General features: G+C 36.4%; 2 protein-coding genes across 2 annotated transcripts; one reads left to right on the top strand and one right to left on the bottom strand.

Annotated features, from left to right (window-relative positions):
• Nucleotides 1-4,237: 4,237 nt before the first annotated feature.
• On the bottom strand, nucleotides 4,238-10,794 carry LOC104104255 (uncharacterized). Its single transcript, XM_009612281.4, has 3 exons — nucleotides 10,549-10,794; nucleotides 7,248-7,405; nucleotides 4,238-4,809 (listed from the first exon to the last, which is right to left on the bottom strand). Exons 1-3 carry the CDS (start codon nucleotides 10,712-10,714, stop codon nucleotides 4,702-4,704), a joined length of 432 nt encoding a protein of 143 aa, XP_009610576.1. The 5' UTR covers nucleotides 10,715-10,794; the 3' UTR covers nucleotides 4,238-4,701.
• An 8,800-nt stretch (nucleotides 10,795-19,594) lies between these two features.
• LOC104104256 (protein PUTATIVE RECOMBINATION INITIATION DEFECT 1) lies at nucleotides 19,595-25,914 on the top strand. Its single transcript, XM_009612282.4, has 9 exons — nucleotides 19,595-20,204; nucleotides 21,177-21,286; nucleotides 21,368-21,540; nucleotides 21,815-22,123; nucleotides 22,476-23,442; nucleotides 23,523-24,225; nucleotides 24,301-24,581; nucleotides 24,656-25,322; nucleotides 25,496-25,914. Exons 1-9 carry the CDS (start codon nucleotides 19,755-19,757, stop codon nucleotides 25,724-25,726), a joined length of 3,891 nt encoding a protein of 1,296 aa, XP_009610577.1. The 5' UTR covers nucleotides 19,595-19,754; the 3' UTR covers nucleotides 25,727-25,914.
• The last annotated feature ends 1,003 nt before the right edge of the window (nucleotides 25,915-26,917 follow it).

A 26,917-nucleotide genomic window follows, 5' to 3' on the forward strand; every position in this document is an offset into this window, starting at 1 on the left:
GCATCAGTAAACTATTGATTTACTGTGGCTACTTTTGTATCTGTAAATTTCTGATTTACTATAGCTACTTTTGCCTCAGTAAAACTTCTGATTTACTGTATAAAATATTCATATGTTAATGGCGTTTCTCCCTGAAGGAGAAACAAAGTTGGTGGTAGAAATATTGAAATTCTTGATTTCTTACATTTATTAATTTAGAATTGTCTTTATATTGTTTATTTGATTATGATTTTCTCTCATGATACCAGAAGTGTCTGAGCAATATTTGATAGTACAAAATGTATCAACAACTCCTGAAGAGCTAATTGTTGTCTAGAAGACACATGACACCAGTAGTGTCTGGTAAATATTAGATTGTGGATAATAAAGAAAGGCTCTCGAAGAGCTTATATACAAATATGTCATTCATATTATATGATTATGGTCAAAATATATGTTGTAGTAAACCCGAAGTTTACTGATACAAATGGCTATTATATTAAGACCACAAATGATTGGAAGACTGAAAATCTCCATGTTTCCACAATCATATGGGGTAAAATAATATGTATGTGAGAAGTTACCCGCCTTATTCTTCAAGTTGTACTATATAATGTATCACAGTAAACCAGAAGTTTACTAATGCAAAAGCAAGCGGCAACCACATAGTCATTACATCCTTCAGGAAAATATACATGAGTTGTTATTTTCTTCGGGGTAGTTAATAACAACTAACCATAACATATCAATGTAGTTGTAGTAGAAAGCATTCTACAAGAATGATTTTGCCTTAGAATGATACTTAATAAAATTATCCAAGATGTTTTACGTACAACAAGTACGTGCGACAATGATCTTTATGCCACAAAAATAATATTTATATCATCTGTTATTCTAGTTCTTCCGGAGGTGAGTTATGGTATTTCTTCATTCACTACACGGAATGAAAATGTGCTTCAAAACTAACTTTGAATATCTCAATATTTTGTTTAAGCACAAAAAGTCACTGCTTCAAAATATTTTCCTGCTTCGGGAGAAAATTTCAATTGTGTTACTTCTTCAGGAGCAAATTGAAATATGAAAAATTGAGTATATATTCTCTCAATCATATTACCTCTTCTGGAGGTGAATTGTAATATATTTACATCAAGGGCATATTCATATTTACGACTTTATTAATATTATCACATTCACTTCAGGGAATGGATTAATATTTATCAGAAATTCTCATCCTTCAGGAAATCGAATATAATTATCTGAACGCGCATTAATCACATTAATTGTGATGCTTCAACCTCTTTTAAAATATTTACTATTTCAGGAGCAAATTGATGTGTGCATATAATATAGAGAATATTTCTCTAGCTTATCTTTAATTGTAACCATAGAAAGCCTAAATTATCACTTCTGGTGGTCATAGGCATATTCCACTTCTGGTGGTTAACAAAATTTAGTTACAATAAGATATACGAAACATAACCACTTCTGGTGGTTGTATAGTTATTGCAAACTTTGCTGGAGTTTAAGTGGATCTAACAATGTTATCCACTTTGTAATCCTTTATTAAGATAATTAGGATGAAAACAAATACCAAAATAGGTACTATATACGTAACATATAACCAAGCAAGCGATGATAATGATATTAAAATATAAGCAAAAGGCTCAAATTAAATTATGCAATTTTGGCCATACCAGATGTAAGTGATATCTATATCACTACTGCCAAGAAGAAAAACTCACCACCTCAAGGATATAATCTGTCTTATGATGCTCGTTATGAATAAGATCTAACCACGGACATAAGAGTATCGCCTTACATCGGAGACGAACATGATATAGAAATTACATTCGAAGTAAGTGCTCAAAATGACAGAGTCTCGTGCTGATAACGTATTATAAAATAAAGACAGTAAAGTAAAGAAACTGAAGACAAGTATAGAGAGAAGCTGATATATTATTCAACTTCAAATTCATGTATATAATGAACTAAAAACTCCTCTATTTATAGAAGAAAGGAAGCAGTTGCGAGGCTTTTCAGAAAGCAGTTGCGAGGCTTTTCAGAAAGCAGCTGCAAGGCTTTTCTTTAGCTGCTTGTAAGCTGTCTGCATGAGCTGCTTGCAACCTGCCTGTTTAATAAGAAGCTGCTGCAAATCATTTTATTGAGCTGCTTGCAACCTGCCTGTATCAGCTGCTTGTAGATAAACTTCAACAGAGTACTAAATGAATAATCTTCTTCAGGAAGATTATCTATAGCGGAGTAATAAATGAACATCCATAATATAATTATTTTCATAACAAAATTCAAAATTTGGACGCATATGTTAATACAAATCAAAAATATTTTTTAAAACAAATGAAATACTACTATGCATGACGGACAGCCTTTTTAGGAGGAAACAAATTGTTAATCAAGTAACTATTTTCGCCTGTTAATATTGATAGGAGTTTGTATTTTTCAACTTTTCTCAAATGAAGTTTACAAAATCGAACAATTTGCTCATAATAAACCTGGTTAATGTGAAGTAATCCGGAGGTCGGTGGATTAACATAAAGATTAGCACTATTGCATGAATCTCATAAAAACCAAGATATAGAATTAAGTGAACGTTTAGTTTACGTTCTTGCTAAGTACTTATGTCTTTGAGTAATTAATGAACTTGTAGTTCTAACAGCATACACATTTTTACAACTCTTGCTGCAAGTTAAAAGTAAAACAAAAGGTATGTTCAAATTATGAAAGTAAAACTGTTATAAATTAAAGGAAGTCGCCCACTATTCTCTTTCAGATTAAAGATCAACTTTGAAGTGTATTGCCTTATTAGTTGCCTATTTTACTGGCGATTCATGACAATTGTTATTTTTGGAAAAATATTTGGTAAAAAGTAAATGTAAACACTTTGAAATGGTAAACGATAGTAATTATTAACATGAAAAAGGAGTGTGTACAATATAGAGTAATAAAGAACCTACTTAGACTGTTAGATTCATTGCAAAAGACTCGCACAAAATTGGCAGCTCACCTATCTTTCAACATACTACTTAAATTTGCCGTCATTATTCAACTTCCTCCCTCTATAATCAGGGTTTAATCAATACCGTCTGCTATGTTAACGATAGAGTTGTCTATGACCCTTTTGGATAAAAACTATGCAAACTCCAATCATTAAATTATATAGTAGCTGGTAACTGCAAAACTAATCCTATTGTTTAGGGGATTAATATTATTAATATCGTTTAGGGAAAAATATTTAAGCATAAGTAGATGCTGGGCCTATGAGATAAACCAAAGCTAGGATTTAGAGGTCCCAAGATCCTAAGTTACTATACAATTAGGTGCTTTGGCGCTATATCCACACATTAAAAGGCTTCTTAAATTTGAGCGACAACGTTGACAGAGTTGTAACCTAGCAGCCTATTATTGAGCGTGTACAATGAAAATTTCGATTTAAAATTATGATTAATTGTAGCACGAAACAAGTTTTCTAAAGGCGGTATCAACCAAATCATGTATTTGTCAAAAAGAGATAACTGACAATACAACATGGGTCAAAATTCAAACCTCGCATTTCAAAATACTGCGTATGCCAATAGCTAATTCAGGGGGGAAGGAGAGTTTAATCTACGGGTTCAGACAAAACTAGTTTGTATTAGAAAATCCATTAAATATGTATACATACTTAAGTAAGAACCCAATAACTAACAAGCTATGAGTTTGATTGCAAATTCAGAACCCATAAACTTTAAATCCTGACTATGTCTCTGGATAATTGATTTAATATATATCGATATGCTTGCTTTATTTATAATTTCATATGTATACGTTGACATCAATTTAAAGCAGTAGATTACGTGCCTAGAGATAGTCAGGGGATCAATGAGTCTCACGTTAATCGAACATGAAGGCAACTTATCGCCGATAATAACAAATACTAATATGCATTCATAACTTAAAATAAAGGGTAAAGAAATAAACTTTCTTATGCCGTCTTCATCCTCTTCCCTCCACACTTCCCATTTTTAGGAAGCTTACAACGACGGCCACAGTAAAGAACGTCAGGAGTGGGTGATTGCAATGCATATATATATATATATATATATATATATATATATATATATATATATATATATATATATATATATATATGTGTGTGTGTGTGTGTGTGTGTGTGTGTGTGTGTCAAGACTGATTATTGGCAATAAATGAAGGCACCAGAGCGATCTGTGGAGCTGCTGAAGGTGTAGTAAATGCAAAAAAATCGCAGCAACGTGGGATGTGCAATGGATGAAGTAAATATCAGTCAGAGCGGCTCCCGAAGCGTGTCTTCCCCACCCTTTTATTACAGCAATAACTTTTTCACTTGTACCTTACCAAACTAAATAAGGTACCTCTGTTAACTAGAGTCGCAGTAAAACTCACAAGCATGTATCAACTGACCAACACACACATGCGCGCGCACATACAGAGATTTTGGCCTTTCTCTATTTTCGGCACTTCAAATCTTTTAAACAAAATTGCCATCTCCATCACATCCTAGTGAACTAGTTCACAGAGTTTGGCATCATGGATGTCCAGACAATTGTGTAGACCGACTGAAATATGTCTGTTTATGAACTAAACACAAACTAATGACTTTCCTACATGTGGCGCTAATTGAAGAGAAGAGATCCAAATACCCGTTATGAAGGCATATCAACACTACTACCAATGAGTGTATGGAACTTATAGAGCATTTATCATCCTCTTCATCTCAGTGGACCTCCTTGGATCTGCTTCATCAATTGCTCTCTCAGTAAGCACATGCTTGATTCGGCACATCGACTTCCTTACCTGAATATCAATCATTTGTCACAAATATGTTAAAGAGAACTCCATGCATCAGCAATATTCTAATAGCTCAGTGTCTCAAGGGTTCACGTGTAGAATTTTCAATTGTCTATTGATGAAATATACAGTAAACCAAGAAAAAAAATCAAAATCCAATTTGTTTACTAGTCTTAAAAGAATAAAAAAGTTAAACTCAAATGAGTTTGATTGCTTACCAAAAAATAGTAAAAAAAATATACTGCTTTGACTATTAGAGTTTGCTTTTACTACTTTGAGTAAATCTAAAAGGTGATATACATGCAATTCAGTTGTTGCTTCATGCTAATTATTGTTTTTTGGATATGGTAATAGTTGTTGCTATATAAGACTGCAGGATGCAATATGGATGAACCGGGTCATCCACAATGCCAGGGTACGAGGGTCAAGTATTGTGAACACGATCTTAGCTTCATGCCGATCAATATGCTTCTTCTACTACTACGTCTGTCTTTTCCTAATAACATGTTAATAGGCCCCTAAGGCATCAAGTTGCCTAATTTTTATATTCTAACGCAAGCCTTGCCTAAATTTTGATGCATGGTTTGGTTGGATTTTTAATAGTTATTACAACACAATTCTGAATGTTGATTATCTAATACGGAAAAGGGTTGGATATACCCCTTTACTATCGAATATTGTTCAATCTTGTTCAATCCCATCTCCCGTTATACTTATTGGCTATTTGTCCCTGCTGTCCATCAAAGTTCTTAGCTGTTGCCGACCCTTACACCATAAAAGAAGACCGGAAATGACACGTGGCACACTCTGAATGAAAGACCCAACAAACCACTTAAAAAACCCCATACCCGCCCAACCCGTTTCCCTTTCTTTAATTTTTACTCTTGTTTCTTCCCTCAATAGAGTCCAAAAGGTGCAGCCAGGAATGGACTGCCACAACTTTCTTTTGTCTGCCTGCACCTTCCACATGTACCAGCAGTTGAAGGCTTAAACCACTAGGAGGTGACCCAAATAGATTTAAGAACAAGTTCCGAAGTTCCTTAGCGACATTGCAAAGTAGAAATAGGTGTCTGACTTCGCATTCTGCCATATATATGTCTGGAGCAAATATTCTTTTACACTTGTTTATTTCTACTTGGATTTTGTGACAATAAGATTTAGCAAAGTGAATAACTACTGTTTAAAGATATCTGGGTATTTTTCTAACATTATATGATAATTCAAAAGAATCATCTCATAATGTGCACGACATGAAAGTTTACAAGTGTTCCACATTGAGCTTCTAAACAATCAATCCAACTGTATACAAAAGTGGTAAAGAAACAAGGGGTTTTACAAGGTGTTTGGACTCTATAGAGGGAAAGAAACAAGAGGTTTTTATATCCATTCATGGAAAATAACTGAATCGACATTCCAATTACCAAGAAAAATACAAGTTGTTGAAATACAAGGCTGCAGGCGTGGGGGTTATCAGAAAATATGAAAACTAATATATGATTTTGTACCACCAGGAAGATAGAAGTGCATAGACGAGATGAGGAAGGAGGAGAAACTGGGAATGGCTAAGAGGGGTTTGGGTAAAAATTAAAGAAAGGGAAACGGGTGGGGCGGGTATGAGGCTTTTTTAAGTGGTGGGTTGGGTCTTTCATCCAGAGTGTGCCACGTGTCATTTCCGTTATAGCTATTTATATAACGAGGTATAGGATTGAACAATATGCAATAGTAGAGGGGTATATCCGACCCTTTACCATATCTAATATTACAGAAATTTTGAACTGTTAAAAAGATCTGCTCTACGCTTCAGTACTTCACTGAGATGTAATCTTCAACTTTTCTTGAACTATATGTTCCAGACTTCCTCTGCGGATATATAGGTTTGTTGATTCTTGATTCTCGAAATTCAAACCACCAATAAATTTACAAGATTACAGAGGAAAGCTTGCGTTCTCAGAAAAAAAACAATAGAGTACAGCAGAGAATATGTGGATAATTAATTAATTTGAGAGAACAAACAGTCACAAAAAGCTTTGGCATTCCCAAAAAAGCAATTCTATCATATGCTTACGCTGGATATTTTCCGTATCTAGAGGACTATATGTTTACTGAGGACCGCGGATCAAAGAAACGTGCCACCTAGAAATTTGCCCCACATTGTAGAACACAGACAATCTCGAGCACATGTTATGTTCTGGAAATCTAGAAAAAATTCTACCTATATTGCATATAACTTCTACTTCTACCTGGCCATTAGAGTATTGTCTTAACAAGCAAATCCAATTAAGGGATCACTTTTATTTATATGAAAAGTTCCGAGATTTACTTCAGATAGGAGAAGAGTCTAGTTGATACATCCTATTTTAGAAGAAGTAAGCGGTAAGTAAATGTTTGACAGTTGAGAACTAAATCAAAACTATGCAAGGAGCTTATTAAAGAAACTGACTTACCTTGGAAATACGCTCTGGATTAGGAAATCGCAGGTTCTGAGCATTAAGCATCTGGCGTTGAGTCATCAACATGTTTTTCTCCTTCATAAGAACATACCATAGCTTCTGAAGATCATCCCAAGACTTCAGACGCAGTTCAGAAGCCTTCCAACCTCGACCTGGTTATAATTTTAGAACTTCAGAGTTTATCCCACTAGATAGATATAGATCAATGGCACAAGCATAAACTTAGGGGTTGTTTGGTTACTGGGATTATAATACTGGAATAAAATTTGGAATTGTATTTATCTCATGTTTGGTTATTGGTATTAGCTAATACTAGTACAAATTTTATACCAAAATGGTGGTATTAGCTATCCAACATTGGATGTGGGATAACAATCCCAGGATTAATCCCTGGATATCCCGCTTTGCAACCAAACGATCCCTTATTTAACCAGCATGTCACTCAGCATACAGAACCTCAATCTCTGGTGTGCGTTTAACTAGAATGCCTAAACATTTGAGGCACGAATCCACTGAAACCACATAGGAGAGTGAGCTTCAACCTCTCCTCTACATTGAGGATAACTATTTGGGTAACATAATCATTTTTTTATCAGAACTATTTGGCTACTTTATCCTAACTTGGAATGCAACTAAATCATAAGCTGATAAGCAGGCATGCAAATTTGTAAATAACCAACTACTGCAATGGAGAAACAACCTTCATCAGTAATTGTTTTTTGATAGGTAAATTTTCAACGATAAAATAGCCACTACTGATTAAACGCAATGAAAGATCCCTAATCTTGACAGAGAATTGAGGAGTTTTTAACTCAAAACATCCCTAATGTTTGCTCATAATGTTAAGTATGTGTTTAAAAAATAAACAATTTTTGTCCAAGTGTTGACAACCGTTCCAATACTAACGGAAACCAACTTGTCACATGCTGAAGCCTCTTCCTTGTAACAAGCATGGTTCCATTTCTTCCTCAATTTGTAAAAACAAGCCTCAATTACACCACAATATAATCTGCTTTCATGTGAGTATTTCCGAATCTCATGTACTTGTTTCTCTCAGCCTCCGCTCTTGGGCTTTCTTAACTATTGCATCCTAATTTCTTTCCCAAACTGGTTTTAATAGGGGAGCAATCCCATAGAGCAATTAGAGATGCAGACTGAGACAAAAGAAAAAACCCAAGCTCTCTTCCATGGCGGCCTCCAAACTCCAGACCCTCTGGAATCACCCATATACCTTAAAACCATTTGTTCTGGCCACCGACCTTCAAGTGTGGCATTAGCTAGCTTATACACAAAGGAGGAGCTAGCAGAAGCACCATAAGAATGATAACGGAAATTAATAACCTCTAACATTATATTGAATCTCGCAAACCCAAATTGTAGTATATCTCGCTCATTCAAGCTCTCAAGTGGGTCTAATTATTTCTTTTTCTTTCTATAAGTCAACTTGGATCATTGAATTTAATCAAGTTACTCTGTGATGCATCAATAATACAGAGCCGTTGGTGCGTTGCAACTGAGAAAATGCTCATGATGTGATTAGATTATATTTTTTGAAAAGAAATTGACATTAGCATCCTTTTTAAAATAACCGAGTGAGCAAACACTGTGCAAGAAGAAAAAATGGCAAAAAAGGAGCATGTCTTGTTTGATTTCTTTCTCTGGGTTTTTAGGATTAGATGCTTTGTTGGTATGTCATTTTTGAAGGAGTGAGCAATCAATGTACCAGTAGGAAAAAAATGCTCTAACGTTGCAGAGAATTGAACTGCAACTCAAGCATGGACTCATAGAAAACCTTTAACAATAGAAGCAGAGAACCATTAGAGTGCATTGACAATTATGTAAACAATCATCTTATTAACAACACAAGACCAAACTTTAAATATATTCCAGAAGAAAGGCAAAAAATAAGCAAGACTATTTAAAAGCACCATCATGGAGAAGGAAGAGAAATGCAGTAAATGCTGCAAAGACAGTAAAAAACTGTTGGTTTTTGGACGTCTGTTAACAAGGACACATTAAGGATGTGTTTAAAGTTATGAGCAAACATTGGGGATGTTTTGAGTTAAAAACTCGAGAATTGAGCTATAAAGGTTTATGTAAAAGGACAGCTTTTCCATAAATTACCAAATAAAAAAGAGGAGGTAGAATGAAAGAAACGATTAAAAAAATAGTGGATACAATTTGGAAAAATGCTATAGGATTCACAATTATGCATGTTTACACATTATTCATTTGATACTCCAGAAAGAAAATAAAATTAGACTCAAAGAAAGAACACCACTTTGTTATTGAGACACTATACATTGATGCTCAGGATGAGGACTTTTTTGTATCTAAAACAGAGATGGCAAAACGAGTGTGCCATAATGTGGTAATGTACAAGTACAATCTAAGATCACAAGCCAATTCATCACTTCTTAATACAAAAACATATTCAACGCCCTGATAATTTTTGAGAAAGTTCAAAGCCCTGAAAATTTTTGCACTAACTTATTAGCTACTTACCTTTTGGGCACCTCTAACCCTAGAAGTGGAGCAAATATTCTTATTAGGGCTGTTGTGCTTCCCTTGAGTCAAAATAGTGTTCATTTTCCCAACAACACAAAAATACATTGCTCGTACACAACTTACGTCACCGAGTGAGTACCTTTTACTTTGATTTGAAACCAGAATTTGCTTTTTTCTTTTTAAAGAGCTGGCATGCTATAATCTCAAATCTTCGCAACCAGACTTTCACTTTCTGGACTAGCTTACTTCAGGTTGTGTAGCTTCTTTAAAGCATCTGAAAGTGGTATTCGTGATGCATGGTTTCAATTCTCAAAACATAGTTCATTTGCAGATGTCATCTCAGTGAATTTTGGCCAAGAGGTAAGTATCTCGAGATCATCTATCAGCAACAAAAAACAAAAGTTGCAGACGCTCTTCCACTACATTGCAGCAATTTAGTGTTTAGCACTTGTAGAACAACTAATCCATTCAGTTAACACATTTATTTTTGCAGTTGCTTTCCCCCGTCCAAAGAACTAACAAAACATATGTCACGGGATAGTGGAGAGAAAACGAAAAAGGAATCAACTAGGCTGGACCTATGGGTAGCCCATCCATTTGATATGCTATACTTAACTCATTTCACTTTTGCATACCAGCAGAACAAATAACCCCTTTTTAAAGACCAATAAATGTACTTTGATTTTACATGTGTAACAGAAGCAGAAAGTAATACTAATCATTTTAAAGGGGTATAACCAATTATGCCATCAAGCAATTTCAGAGGAGAAAATGTAAGGGATTTTACCATAGACAACAGGCTTATCGTCCTCTGGGGTTCTATCAACTTCAAAGAACTGCTCGAGTGGATTAAGGGTTCTAGAAGTAGCAGAAGAAGCAGCAGCTGCAGCGGCTGAACTCTCTGATTTTGCCGCCGCCAAGAATGTTCTCCCGAAAAGTCTAGCGGCGAGCATGACTGAGACTAGATTGCAAAAAAGACAAGGCCGCTCTAGGGTAAGGCAAGTGAAGCTCTTGCTTTGGCCCCCAAAATATTTAAGGCCCTCAAATACTATTATATCATTGTATAATATATGTAATTTATATAATTATTAATAAAATATTTTAAATTTTAATATTTTTTAAAAGTCTTGTAGAGGTAGAATTGAATGAGTTAATAGGATAAAACTTTTCTCTCACTAAATTAAATAATAAATTTACCTGCTCATAAATTCTATTTTTCTTTCTTTCTTTTTTAATATTTTTCATTATTACTTTCTAATTTCAACTCAAATTCCCTAAATTAGCTATTCCTTTTTGTGATTGATCTGTGCATCAGAAAGCAAGTTCTTTTGTGTTTCTTTTTTTTTTAACTAAAAAATTCACGAGACAAGTGTCGTAAGGTTTCAAACATGATGGATACTAGGCTCTAGCCCTTAGACCATTTTCACTTAATGCTATATTTTTTGTATAGGAGGAGTTCAATATCATATGACGTGTGCCTAACCCTCGCATTATACGTTGCTCTCCCACCGTTAGATCAAAGCCATGTAGACTTTTTTATCTCAATATTATATGGATTTTATGAAAGAAATTTCAGGGTCTTTTAATATATTTTAGTTTTAAGACACCAGTTCCGTTGAGCAACCTCGGTAAATGTTCAACAATTATTTATATATTATTGCCCCATGAACGTGTTGTTCAACCAGCTTCATTCACGTTTGGTAACTAAATAACACATAGGTCGTGATGGCGCCCAACATCATCGTTAGGCAAACCAACACTTAATTATTCATTTTATCAATTTTAAATCATAAATCTTTCTTGGATAACGAGGTTAGTGCGTTAAAATAAATCGTAGTTACGTACAGTTTCGTTAAAATAATAAGTGAAAGTGAATCAGTGTAAAACAATCCATAACAAATTCTATAACGCCCCCAAACCTCGGTGTCACAAGTGCATGAGCATTTACTAAGGAGTACAATAATAATACAATCTATCTCCGGAATGTAAATAAGACAGGATAAAGTAAATGGTACGATGAAGATTTTGTGGGCTGCGATACGTAGCCTAGAATACAGCTCACCGTAAAGTCTCCTCAATAGCTGCGCCTACGCGCTAAAATGACCACCAATTGAACCTGTCAAATCCTACACATTTAGTGCAGAAATGTAGCATGAGTACGTAAATCAACGTGTACCCAATAAGTATCTAGCCTAACTCCGGGGAAGTTGTGACGAGAGGTCGATATCGACACTTACTAGAGGTCCAACAAAGCAATATAATAAATCATAAGCAGATATGAAGAACACAATAATAATGGGGTAAATTTGTAAGTTACTTAATATTCCAAATATTTCTTTTAAAGTATGAATTTATGAGGCTTGTATTCTACCTCAACAGCTCAGATGTATCAAGTACCAGTAACAAACGGATAAGAAGTATTATATACAACGTCGGGCATAATCTTGTGAATGTTCGGACTGCTAGCGATATAACGCACGATTATGTCGAGGTCGTTCGGCCTGATCCAGAATAATATGTACACTACTGAGGGTCGAGCGGCATGAACCATAGATGTATCTATTATACTGCCAAGGCGTTCAGCCTGCTCCACAAGAAAGGAAGGAAGTTACCGAATTACGAGACACATGCTTACAAATACAGTACACTAGCACAAAATGAATATAATTCTTACTGTTTCTCAAATAACTTGCCAACAACTCAAGGTGATAAGGCTCGGTTTAGTATACATATATTTATTTCTAAATTAATTTCAATTATGAATTCAATTAATTAAGCCAGCAGAATGAGTTCAAATAATTCAAATATTGCATGATAAGGTCCTAAGTCTACCTGGACATAAATATGCTTTAGCTACGTACGGACTCTCGTCACCTCGTGTGTATGTAATACCCACAACTAGTATCACATAATAATTTCATCACCTAAGGGGGTAGTTTCTCCCTCACAAGGTTAGACAGGAGACTTACCTCGCTTGAAGTTCCATAACCGGCTCCAACGCCCCTCTAACTCTTCAATTCAAAGCCAAACGACCTGAAACTAGTCAAACAATGTACAACTCAATCAAAATATACTCCAATGCGTATAAGTTAACAATTTATAATGATTCTTAACTCTGTTCGAAAAGTTAATAAAGTCGACCCTCGAGCCCACGTGCCCGAATTCTGAATATTTTCAAAAATAAACTTTACCCATGACGCCACAGACTCAAATATATGATTTATTTCAAATTTCATGTCCAATTTCATTGTCAAAATTCAAAAATACCAATTTCTAAGTTTTCTACCAAAATTCCAAAATTTTACTAATTTCCATGTTTAAATCCTTATAGAATCCATGTATTTAACTTACAATAGGTGGGAATAACTCACCTCGCAATAGATGATGAAGTTCTCCCCTCTAATAGCTAAAAATATCGCCCAACCAAATAAAAATGTGAGAGAAATGGGCTAAGTCTCGGATTAAAAATACCATACTGCCCAGCGACCTTCGCACCTGCGGACGATTTGACGCACCTACGATCTCGCTTCTGCGAAGTGCACGGCCCAGATGTTCCATCGCACATGTGGCATAATGTCCGCTTCTGCGCAAACGCAGGTGCGAGACACCATTGCGCTTCTGCGCTCCTTCAGCCCAAGGCCCTTCTCGCTTATTTGACCAACAACCCGCACATGCGAGCTCGCAGGTGCGGAAATTCCCTCGCACTTGCGCAAACACAGCCTCTCACCCAACACCGCTTCTGTGACCCCTTCTCCACATCTGTGACTTTGCAGGTGTCACGCCCCTTTCTTTCTCGTGAAATCGGGCTTCGATATGTGACAACTTCTTTTAAAGGAAGGGGTCTTAAAATAGAAAGTCGCCACCTAACGGATTTAAGGTGCGTTAGGGCACCTGTTTGCAAAAAACTCTGGTTTAACCAGTTGCGTCACCAAAGATCGGGTAAGGGCTCAAATTACCTTGAGAAAAAGGTGTTAGGCACTCCTCGAGGTCCACAGCGGTGGGTCCCGGCCGAACTCGAATTATATGAATTAGTCTAAGCAAGGAGAAGAGACAAAATCGGGCAAATAAAATAGAATGATTGACTTTAAAACAAAGGTGGGGGTCCTAAGTTTTTTTTAGCCTAAAGGATCACCACGTGCAACATAAATAATACTTTGTAACTTCCTCAAGATGGGGTGTTACTCATATTATTCAGCGGGCACACATTATCATCTCCTGCTACTCGATTACTATCTTTAAGTTGTTTACCTAAAGCGCACTAGTCAATTCTAGTCGTACGCTATGCGTGCACTACCCGTCACATGCCTATGGTTTATGAGGCATTTGGACCTCTATTTCATGGTGGTTCTAAACTTTAAATTAGGTTGCTCAAAAGAGAAAATACTAGGCGACAAGCAAAATATTTAGGACTTTCATGTATAGGCAAACAAGGGCTCAAGTTGGCCTCCGCACTTAGGCAACAAATGCACGCGAACTAACTAACATTGACGGTTGCAGATTTTAATAAGTTAAGGTCGCAGAACCCTATAGGCAGGATCTCTATGTGATTCTGGATTTTATAAGCGGGCAACTTCATGTGTAAAAGCCTTTCTTTTAATACAATTTTCAAAGCATATATAGTTGCCTACTGATTATAAGCATAAGAGATTAAACCTATAGGCATGATTTCTAGGTGATTCGCACAGTAACTAACAATAGTAATCACAAGAATATGTTCAGAATTGCTTAATCGAGTTCTATAGGCATGATTTCTAATAATGGTTAAAAGAAACGAGCAGGACAATAATCAAGACTGATTTAGACCCTATAGGCATGATTTCTATAATTAAAACTAGTTTTTTTAGATCCTATAGGCATGGCATCTAATTTGTAGATTAAGCCATATGTAAATAGAATCTTATGCGCACATTGAGATATTAATCATTCAATACCCTATAGGCATGGTTTCTAACAGGTAAAAGTAGAACACATTTGGACCAAATAGAGAACCTATAGGCAAGATTTCCAACACACATTTGAGCAAGATAGGATACTTATAGGCAGGATTTCAATAATAACTGAAAAGTAACACATTTTGAGCAAAATAGAATACCTATAGGCATGATCTCTAACATATGGCAGCGGAACATGTTTGAACATAATAACACATTTGAGCTAAGTGATGAACCTATAGGCAGGATTTCTACCCATCTCAATGCAAGTGTAAGATAAATCCCCTTTTCCAATTTTAATAATACCCCAAAATATTATTACAATAATTATTACAAACCCATAATGAATAACATGAATTACATATGAGAAAACTATAAGGAGCCTACAGCATGCCCAAAATACACCTGGACAGGCTTGGCCTTTACAGCAGTCTCCAAGTTACACACTCATAGACATACATCAGTTAGGAATTGAATGATTCACCTAGTGAGCACAAGATAGAGTTTAGCATATAGAACCAAGGCCCTAGTGTGTCAGAGTTCCCAAGAGTTTCAAGAACCCAGGGCAATGATCACACTAGGGTGGTTAACAAGAATAGTTCAGAGGAGGGATTAGGGACCAAATCCTAGTGTGTCAGAGTTCACAAGGGTCTCAATTGGACCCTGAGCAGTGCTCACACTAGGGAGGTCAAAGGACAGAACCTAAGTAGACTTGGCTTTCAGCCGGCTAAGAATAAGAACTCAAAGAGACCAAGTAGTAAAGGAATAGACTGAGGTTAGGGGACAACACTGAGGGATACAAACAGATTCAAGTTGAGCACATAAAAACAGTAATAGAACATGCTTGGGTTTTAAGAACATACTTTAGCAAAGTTTAAAAAGAACAAATTCAACACATAATACATATGTTACCAAGACAGGTTTGCAGGATTGATGTGCACAGACTTATGGTAAAAAGTTCAGATTATGCTAAATGTAGAATGCTAGTATCACAAGAAGGAATCGTATCAAGCAGAACTTAACAGGATAATGGCAATTACTGGGGAAGTCAAGACATAGTGAAAACAGGATCAAAACAGGCTGCATGTCATCACAGCAAATTCAGGAACAGACTTGTGCTATATACTTATATACTCATACTTAGTCAACTAATCCATAGAAAGGGGGTATTGGAGCATGTTCAAATAGCAAATTTAAACAGTAAAGAGATGGCTATCAGTAACGCATAGGCTAGGCAGACTTTAAAAAAGAAATTAATCAACTTAAAGCAGGTCTAAACATGTCTCAAACTACAAGCGTAATGGCATTTTAGATTAGAAAGGCCTAGAATTGAAGTAAAACAGTCAGAATTGCATACGAGAACAACCCATAAATATATTGAACAACAATTTTCATAAGTGAAAACACATGATAATGACAGGTAAGTAGAAATGAAATGACAAAGGTTTGGTAACTCACCAGTTAAGCAAAAACAAGAAAGAACGAAAGTCCATAGTGTTATGAATATCAACAAAAGAACAAGAACTTAGAATTTCTGGCCTTGGCTTTAAGCCAGCCAGGAATCAAAGTGCAGAATAAGATTATTAAAGAGCAAAGAGCACACAACTTTTATTTTTTTAGTAATTTTTCTTAATGATTCCGGACTGTCTCAAAAGGGGAGTGGGGAAGGGTTTATATAACAGTAGAAATCAAACACCCAAACAAGGAAAATTATTAGTCAAACACTAGAAAGGAAAGCAATCGAAAGTAAGGAAAAGAGAAAATTTCAAAACCCTAATTTTAGGTAAAGTACACAAATCGGCAGAAATCTAAAATAAATAAAAGGTAAAAATCACATGCTACATAGAATAAGATGAACATAGATAGAAATACCTTTTAAAATCAAATAATCGAACCAGATTTGGTTCGATTTAAAAGAATCTGAAACCCTAATTGTAGGGTGAGTAGGAGTCACAGAGATTCATACCATAAAAGAACAAGAATGAACATAGACGAAAAAGGTCAAGGAACTAAACCAGCTTTGGTTCAAAGTTGATGAGATCCGTTTGCCATATTTAGGCAAGCGGTATAGAGAAAGGCTCCAGTACCAAGGGGGAGTCGAATATGGCAAGAAGTAACCGTATAATCCCATGTCCGATGGGATTATGAGAGAAATTTAGGGGGAGACGACTAGGGTTTGGGCAGAGAGAAGGGGAGGTTTGAGAGCATTCAAAGGCGGTGAGTGGTGAAGAGTGGTTAGGGTTAGGGGATTATTAGTTTAATTAAAATGGACGGGGTAATATGGGCCGTTGATCTCGGAGATCAACGACCATGATTAATTGGGGTTTTTGGGTCGGTTTAGTTAATTGGTTGGGTTGAGGGTTATTTGGTTTGGGCTGGGAGGTTATTGGGCTGGGATTGGGTAGTTTAGGTCCGAAATTAAGGTAAATTTGGGGCCAGATTTTAAATACCTAATGTTTAATAAATAATAATTTATAAAAGTAATTAATAAATATCAAAAATATTATTTGTGCACTAAGATGATTAAAAATAATTACTTAATATTATAAAAATATTAAAAAGTCATTTTCTGCACAAGTAAGGTAATTATACATGCATATGGGCTATTATTGCAAAATGTGCAATTTGGCCCTAAAAAATACAAATGTAATTATGATAAATGCACTGAAAATATTTAAAACCCCATATTGGTATAAATGATAAGTTTAGATGATTAAATTATCATAAAAAATAATTTGTACGGTAATTATTGGATATTTAAATAATAAAATGCAGAAATAAATTGATTTAAAGCCTTAAAAAATTATGATTTTTTTTTATGAAAAATGCTTGTATATGCTTATAAACTAAATGATGATGCATACGTACTATTTTGAAAGTATATATATATATATATATATATATATATATATATATATATATATATATATATATATTTGAAAATTTATTAAATAAATTCAAATAATAACAGCAGGTGCGGAATTTTTCTCGCACCTGCGCCCCCAGACTTTCTTCACGAAAATCGCACATGCGACGACCCCCTACGCACCTACGTGACCGCACCTACGACCACTCCTTTCGCAAGTGCGATTTCATCAGTCTTCAGTAGCAACAACATCTCCTCAAATCCGAATTCCAATTCGTTTTCAATTCGTTTCAAACCCGAGGCCCTCGGGACCCTATCCAAACGTACCAGCACATTCTAAAATACAATACATACTTAGTCAAAGCCTTAAATCATATCAAACAACATCAAATTACGAATCGATGGCCAAAAACCTTTTTTCCAACTTTCAAACCTTCAAACTTTGCCGAACGCGTCCGAGTTATACTTTAACATTCCGGAATGACGCCAAATTTTACGCACAAGTCACAAATAACGATGCGAACCTATTCCAAGGCTCGGAACTCCAAACGGGTATCGATAATATCAAAATACACTTCAAACCAAATTTATGAAATCCTAGAACTTCCAAAATGCCAACTTTTCATAATAGGCGCCGAAATGCTTCCGGACCACCTGATATCAACCCGAACATATGTCCAAGTCTGAAATCATCATACGAACCTATTGGAACCTTCAAATCTCAGTTCCGATGTCGTTTACTTAAAAGGCAAATCTTAGCCAACCCTTCCAACTTAAAACTTACGAATTTAGAATTTTCTTTCCAAATCAATTCCGAATTTCCCGGAATTCAAATCCGACCACACGTACAAGCTACTTAAGGCCTCAAACCGTAGATCGACGCGCTAGTGCTCAAAACGACCGATCGGGTCGTTACATTCTCCCCCACTTAAGCATACGTTCGTCCTCGAACGTGCCAACAACTGCTCAGGAGTTGTCCAAAATCATTTTTTAACACCTTGCGCACCTACCCGTGCCACCACAACCCATGTGAGCACGTTAGCTCGAGCAAGACTGAAGATCCTTCCTATAACCTTAGCTAAAAAGCTTTTAGAACAAGATTCCAACATCCGAAAATCTTCACGGGACCCAATTCTAACATACGAACACCGCATCAATCACCACACACTGTATCAACATGATCATGCTCCTCCGTCGAAATCACGCCATGCACCGCATAAGTCGTTTGACCATAATAGCATCCTCCGGTCATAATAGCTGAAATTTCACAAATCCGATGCCCGCAATACACCTCACAAACACATGTAAGCCCGGTTCCAACTCTCGCAACACTGCCACGACGAAAGAAATGTGTAGAAACTCATAACCATCTGCCGAATCAACAAATCACGGAGTCTCTCCTCCTGACAAGAACTATTACCTCATTCTGAACTGGGTGAATGAGCCAGCAGAAAGACTACTATTTTACCTTTATTTTCTTCTCTAACCCTACTCTCATCTATCTTGTTTAACTTGGGTGAAAAGCCAGAATTATTCCTCTACTTTTAATTACACCTTGAAATTAGCCTTTGTTGTACTTGAGAAAAATGTAAAAATCAAACAAATATTCTTTTTTCAAAAGTGATAATAGCAATTTTGACCACCCAATTATTGAAAAATTCTATTTTGGATTTTGTGATATATGACTAAGCATATTTAACCTTTAATTTATTAAAATGTGTGTTTTTGTTTCCTTTTGTGTAAAAAATATATTATAGTTACACTTTTTTAGAATTATACTACCCTCACATATAGAGTAACAATACAAGTTTAACATAACACATGATTAATCAAATGCCTAATAGTACATAACTCATACAATTTCTGAAAATTCACAAGCAGTGAGATAAAAAATACACATTTCAATTAATTGAAGATTAAATATACTTTATTTGATATTACAAGGATCAAAATTAGAATCTGTCAATATCTGAGGGACTAATAGTGCAAATTTCCCTTTTCGAAAATTGAGTTTGCAAATTCAGTTTTTCCAAACTTTAAAATAAAGTTCATCTGATAAGTGACTTCCGGCGATTGTTTTCCGGTGCAAGAAGGCAAGCTTCACGAATTTTGTTTTTCTCCCGCCTTGCATTCAAAATTCCCACACTCTTTCGCATTCGTCAGTCTCTTTACTCACGCACACAATACAGCAAATTTATGTACTTCTCCACCTCTCACCTCCACCACTTACCACCGACGCCACCACCAGAACCACCGTTAACATGCGCCCAAGGCCATAGCTCAACTTTGATTATTCCAACCGATGAAGGCGGATCCATTTGCCTGCTCTGCTTGTCCAATCTCATTTCTAATCCGAGATCGCCGACTGTTCACGTTTCCTACGCTCTTTCCCAGTTATCTATTGCTCTTTCGCAACCGAGTTTTCGCCAATCATTCTTCACATTCCACTCTCATTTCCTCATCTCTCCTCTCGTCGGCGTTCTATCTTCCTTCGATGATGAATCCATTGCCAAGCAAACTACGGATTTGATTATTCATCAGTTGTGTGAAGCTCCGGACTGCAATGTGCACGCAGAGTTTGTGACTCGGCTCGTGGATCGTCTTTCTAGTGGCTCTTTGGCTTGGAGTCAGAGACAGTTGTACACGGTAACATGCCATCTGTCCTAATTCTTAATTTTTTCGATTCAATGAACTTGTAGTTCTGGATGAAGTTGTACAAAGTAAAATTACCGCGATACAGGATACAATATTTGTTTTTCGGTAGTGTGCTTCAGCACTTGCAACTCTATGTGGTGACGGACTGTGATTAGTAAAGCTTTCGGTTACTTCAAAATGACCTTGTAGATCAACTTGTTAAGATTTCTATTAAGACCGCGTTTGTCTGTATTACAATAAGATCTCACTTCAATTCCGGAAGATCAAGTAAAGCTTTAATGAAGGGTTAGCTTTAGAACAGTGATTCTGGAATTGCTGTCAATTTCAGTGACTGCGGCTAACAGCAGAAGTTTAAGCATAGATACAGTATTATGGTTGCAGATTTAATTGAAAAGTTACAGTCAGGATGACTCCAGAGAGAATTGGTTTTAGCCAGAGCAGCTTGTAGAAAGCTAAACCTATTAGGTAATTACTCTTAGGTTGAATTTTGATGTTCACGTCTATGAAGTCTGTTATGAAAGAAACTATATAAAAGATGTTATGAAATAAAGAAGAAAACAAGGGGATGACTCTGAACTTGTTAAACTTTCAGCTGTGTTTAATGGCACCAAAAGCTTGTTTTCCTCCTGATATTCGCAATTTTTTCGGAGTAGATTCACAGTATATTCAGTGCCTATCAGATGCCGACCTCTATGTGTAAATTGCTCATTCTAGAGACATACTCCTTGGATGTAATTTGATTTCCTCATTGAGAAGCTAGAATGAACAAGAAAGAGGAAGAAATTATACCTTTTAGTGTTCGTATATTAAAATTATTTCCCTGGTATCTGTCAAATTGTACATGTTGGACCTTTGTGAGGCAAACGATCCTCCTTCATTTGTAAAGCACTTTTGCAGTTCCTATGTTGCAATAATATATTTTCCTCTTAAATGTGTAATCGAAGATTATTCTTGTTTTTACAGCTTCACTGCTTAGGTCTTCTCTTGGATTATCAAAATGACCAGTCCTATGCTTGTTTCGAAGAAAGGGATGCCCTCATTTTCAATCTCGTCAGCGGTCTTCAATTGTCCAGGTGACTCTTGAAACCAAGACAGTGGCTATCTCCTTTTGCCTTGAACAGAATGTTGAGTTTTCAAATCCTTCTTGACTACAGTGAAGATATTCAAGGGGAAATCCTGTTCGTCCTATACAAATTATTCCTTCTCAATGTGTCTCAAGATGGTGACTATCCTCCCAGTTTATTTGGCCATTTCTCGAAGCTCCTTCATTTAGCATTGGAAGTTCTCATGAAAGCTCAAAGTGATGTTGTTCGCTTGAACTGTATAGGTATGCCAGTTCTTCTAACGTTACTCGTTCTTTCTGCTTCTTGAACTTAGATTTTGTGAAATATATTTGCTGCTGACTTGACTAGCAAAGTTCTATGCTCTCTTCACCATAACTCTGATAATCTCCTCTTCAGGCTTCTAAACTCCCTTCTCCCCCCACCGCCAAAAGAAAAGGAAACACAACAGAACAGCCAGCAGCTTCTGGGTTTAGAGTTTCAGCAGGACAATCTCATCTCTCACATTTTTCAAACCAGTGTTACTGTTTGTCTATGCAGCATTCTTAACAGTAATGATACAGAGAGGATTCTTTCAAACTACTTCTATGACTGAAGCAACGAGCTGGAGTTCTTATGATGTTGACCTCTTGATGGAAACAAATGAGCAGATATCAGATGGGCCTCTAGTTATCTTGTTTGCAGAGGCAGTCAAAGGCCCGCTGCTTTCTTCTGATAATCAAGTTCAAATAGCAACTCTAGATTTACTTTACCTCTATCTGACGGGGAAAGATGTCTTAGAAAATGAAATCCAAGTATTTGTGGAAGAGAACATTGCAGATTATGCATTTGAAGTGCTGAGATTGTCAGGTAAGAAGATAAGCAATAGACAGTGCATGAGCAGCTAGATTTATATTGGATTCGTTTGAAGAAATGAAGATAAAAGAGGGTATTTCAATCACACTCTATTTTCATGTACCCTTTTCTTCACTACTAAACTATCTGGAAAACAACCAATTCTCTGACGATTACATCATTTTCCTACAAAACTAATTAACAAATTATGTTGGCCTCAACGTTTGTTGTCCATATGGTTCAACAATCTTTTGCATCTAAGTTCTCTAACAGCAATGAGACAGATAACATTCTAATTATTTTAGGTCAGATTACACGCAGTTAGTGTTGTCTGTATTGACTAATGAAGGAATTTAGAAATTTTCAGGATGCAAAGATCCAACAATTAAATCTTGTATCCAGCTTCTTGATCTTTTAGCAACTGCGGAGCAAGCATTTAGACAGAGACTTGGAATCGGATTCATGGCCCTGATTCCAGTTCTGCATCATGTTGCTGAAATTCCTTTTCACCCTGTACAGACCGAGACACTCAGGCTTATTTGGAACTCTATTGAGAACTGCCCTGGGGTGGTATCCAAGTCTCATGTAGAAGAAATAAGTCTTTCTTTGACGGGGATGCTCAAGAAAAATCTTGATGGAGAAATAGGCATGCTTCCAGAGACATTCACTCTGGCCTGTTCAATACTTGTTGCACTTATGAAATGCTCATCTTCCTATGAGATTTCAAGTTTCTTACTATCAATTCAGGAGGCATCAAGAAATTGCATCTTAACTTGTTTAATTAGTTATCGCAAATACCCAGGTCAGTTTTGTAACTCTCTTCACCTACTGAAAGAGGCATATGCATATAGTTGTGGGATGAATCCCACAAGCTCTATCAATACAGAACTTAGAAAAAGCATTATAGATGTATGTAAAATACATATATTACCTTGGTTTATGAGATCCCTCCATGAGATAGAAGATGAGGATATTGCAGTTGCAATTCTTGAAAACTTCTATTCCATATTGCTACAAGAGTCAGATATCGAAACCAAAATATTTGCAAATGTTCTGTTCACGTCATCCTGGTTCAGTTTTGCATATGGATGTTTAGGCTTTTTCCCTTCAGAAAAGATGAAAATGAAGGTTTATCTTATCTTTAGTGTGATGACCGATATCATCCTTGGGGATGATTCTGGGCGAAGCATTAGGGATGCTGCTCCATATCTTCCGCTTGACCCTGTAGATCTGCTTTTCCTTCTGGGCCATAAAAGCTCCCAAAATCTTGAATTGTCTTCTCGGCAACTGGCAGTTCTGCTGTTACTGTACATCAGCTCACTGTATGACGACAGGTAAATTGTTTCTTTCTACATTTTCCCTGCTTATGTGATTAGTCCTCCCGCCTCAGTTGATCATTTCAACCCTTTGCCAGGCTTGCAGATGATAAGCTTGTGTTAGCTTCACTGGAGCAGTACATTCTACTTAACAGCAACGAAAACACGCATGGAGCTTCTGTTTTGGGAATATTTATAAATCTATATGCACTCTACAGGGGTCTAGCTAAAGTGAGCTACCAAATCCCCTATAGTCCAGAGGCTGAAAAGATTTTATTCCACCTGCTTTCTGAAAAGGACTGGGATTTGCTATCTACAAGAATCCATGTAACAGCTTTGAAATGGTTGTTCCAACAAGAGAAAATATGCAACTTGCTGTCTGCCCAGATGTTGAAATTCTGCAGAAGCAATTTTTCCGAAGTAAACCAGATAAATATACATGGCGAAGCCAATCAGAAGATAGATGTGTATGTTATGGCAGAACTTGTAGCTTCAGGGGATAACTTTTTAGCTATGCTCATGGTGTTCCTATTGGGAGAGGTTGGAGAACAATATTCTGAGTATGACATTGTTTCATTGGCTAATACCATAATACATATAATCGAAATCTCACCCAGTGCTTCAGATCAGTTCTGCATGCATGGGATAGCTGGTGCAATTAAGAACCTGTACTATAAGTTTGGTCATTCTTCATCCCCAAATACTTTCATGGCCACCTCCGAACTAGTATCCTGCATTCTTCAAGTAGTACACTCTGAATCCCTCTCTGATGATGAAACCTGGGTTGCAATTGGGGTGAAAGTATAGTACTCACTCTTTTAAATACTGTTTGCTTCCAGTTCCTCTTTAGTAAATGGACCTTTGCCTTGATTTCAGATTATCGACTACCTGATCCCTTCAGTAGCTGCAGATGGATGGACTCCAGGAACTCTTATATCAATTGGCATTCTTTCTATGGTTTTGCACCACTCAGCAAATCAAGTGATGGTTGAAGCTTCAAAAACCATACTACTAAGTACTCCTTTGCTATCATTGGTTAATACCACAATCGCCAATGCCTGTTCCAAGGGACCTTGTCTAGTTGACCAAGACAAAGGAACGAGATCAGGAGAAGCTCTTGTTTTTGTGCTTTCACTGCTTTTCTTCTCTTTGAAAAGGTAGAACAGTTCCTTTAACACAGTTACTGTCTTTATTTATTTGAATTTCGAAACTAACAGCTTTATTTTACTAGTCTGCATGCCATTTTACCGAGGATTATGGACTGTCAATATCTGCTGGATCCTACCAGCGTCCCACAACCCTTGCCCCATATTAGTATACACTGCCACGATTTGTGCAAGTTATTGCATTTCGGATCTATTCCTGTTAAGTTGCTTTCCTCACAATACCTTCTGGAGTTATTCAGCCGAATAGAAGATGAGAGAAGTAGAAAACCAGGCACGCTAAAATTCAGAACTGATTATATGTTGTCTGTGATGGCTGTTTTAGAAGGCCAAATATTCTCAAGTGACATAACAGTTGCAATGAAATGTTCCCTCTGTTTGTCTATAATCATCGGGTGGCAAGATGCGGAAACGGAAGTATCAGCTATACAAAGGAGCAATTGGAGTCAATTTATAGTAGAAGAGCTAGTGATGTCTTTGGCAGCACCATCTTTGGCTTCAAAATCTTTCATGCTCCATCACAAGCCTGCAGTTCATATTGCAGTTGCACTGCTGAGAAGGAAGGGAATTCCTCAATGGATGACTTCAATCTTTGATGAATCTTGCATATCTGCCATTACTAGAAACGTAACAAACTGTAATTTGAGTGCTGAGCTGGTGATTCTCTTAAGGGAGCTGCTTAAACATGGTTTTCTGAATGATGAACAAATTGCTGCTCTAAATCAAGTATTCCAGGTATTATAGATTCTAATCTCCGACAGTTCATTGGTTCTTATTGTGATCTGGCCTCTTGAAGATCACTTCCTTTTTATTGAAAAAGAATGAAAAATGAAAAGAAAAATGCAGTTATTCTCTTTAAGGATCTGATTGAAGAAATAATGGAATTCCATATTATGTTTACCTGGCAGGAATGTAAAAAATGTATCTACACAGACAAACTTCAACACTATGGGGCAGAGGAGAAGACATTGAACGTAGCAGCTGCTTCTGATTACTTAGGAAAAGTTTGTCAGTTTCTCATTAGGCTCATGACAACTCAACCATCTAGTAGTATGGAGTCTATAAGACCTCAAAGTGGGAAAAGGGAATTGTTGGAAGAAATAGACTTATTCTCGAAATGCCTAATGAGGGATGATTGAGACTAAAAAGATCTTTAGAGTAATACTTTTTGGATAGAAGGACAAGTCGGTTTTGGCAGAATTGCAGTAAATTAGGCATTTTGCCTACGGATCGATTGCATTTGCTGTTGTTAGCGACTTCTTGCACCATTAAACTTGGGTTTTGGCAGAGTATCACATACGTTCTTTACCAAGAACAATTCAGATTTTTTCCTGTTTAGTCACTCATAAACTTAAAGGGCAAAGGCATCTCCTAATATAATCCCTATACCTGTCACCGGAATAAAGTTACAAGAGTCTTCCGCACTATTGGCCAAATGAAAACGTGCAGTGTGAAAATATTGTCTGCGTTTCTTTCAAAGATAATAATGAAAAATACCTCCTCTGTCTCCGTTAATTTGACACCCTTTTCTTTTCGAACCCTTTAAATTGTGTGACATCATTTTATTTCTATTCAACTTTTACAAATTACAAGAAATTCAAATTTTACTAGACTATTCAAATTTTGATTGTTTAAATTGTCCTTTATATCAAATGTAATGCAGCAGCAATTCTACTTATTGCACATCATCAAGTTCTACAGATTATCTCTACTCTTTGTTTTACAATTCAAAAAGAGGGACAAAGAAAGTGGAAAGATAAAGCTAACAATTGACCTCTCCAAATCGAATGGTAGCTGAGGCTTTTTCTTTCTTACTTGAGAGAAATTGGGCTGGGCAGGCCCATCGTTGTGACAAAGCTCTAGGTCAACTAAGCCCAAAATCGTCGGCCCACGCAATCCTCAAATACTCGATTGGTAATCTGGTAACATCAACTCATCAAGCAAGCAAAACAAGTGTTTGATAAATGTTGGTTTTCTGGAAATGCACACACGAAAAGCTAAATAATTGATGGGACCATTACTTTCTAGTTTCTCCCTCGGAAGTAATAGTTATAGTCCCTCCCATCTCAACACTGCTACTCCTTTTCATGAAAAAGATAGCCCACCAATAATATATATAACTTAATCTAATACACCTTTGACTGCTCAAGGAAACACATACTATACTTAGCATCCTAATTTGTACATACACCAAAGCTAGAGAAAATGGAGGACCCCTACTCCCTCGACTTTTTCTGTTACAAAAAAAAAAAAAAGAATTTTGTGTACGGTCAAAACCGATTCTCAGTCATAAAGACCGGTCGAGACAATGACGTTTCAGTCGAAGGGTA

This window comes from Nicotiana tomentosiformis, chromosome 3 (assembly GCF_000390325.3).
Source record: "Nicotiana tomentosiformis chromosome 3, ASM39032v3, whole genome shotgun sequence".
Classification (NCBI taxonomy): Eukaryota; Viridiplantae; Streptophyta; class Magnoliopsida; order Solanales; family Solanaceae; genus Nicotiana; species Nicotiana tomentosiformis.

Bases quoted from the DNA above. Each gene is read 5' to 3' on its own strand.
- LOC104104255 (XM_009612281.4), bottom strand. From the start codon at position 10,714: ATGCTCGCCGCTAGACTTTTCGGGAGAACATTCTTGGCGGCGGCAAAA. The intron at 7,406-10,548 runs GTAAAATCCCTT...AATTATAACCAG, and splicing joins CGATAAGCCTGTTGTCTATG to GTCGAGGTTGGAAGGCTTCT. The intron at 4,810-7,247 runs GTAAGTCAGTTT...ATTGATATTCAG, and splicing joins ATCCAGAGCGTATTTCCAAG to GTAAGGAAGTCGATGTGCCG.
- LOC104104256 (XM_009612282.4), top strand. From the start codon at position 19,755: ATGTACTTCTCCACCTCTCACCTCCACCACTTACCACCGACGCCACCA. The intron at 20,205-21,176 runs GTAACATGCCAT...TTGTTTTTACAG, and splicing joins GTCAGAGACAGTTGTACACG to CTTCACTGCTTAGGTCTTCT. The intron at 25,323-25,495 runs GTATTATAGATT...TTTACCTGGCAG, and splicing joins CTCTAAATCAAGTATTCCAG to GAATGTAAAAAATGTATCTA.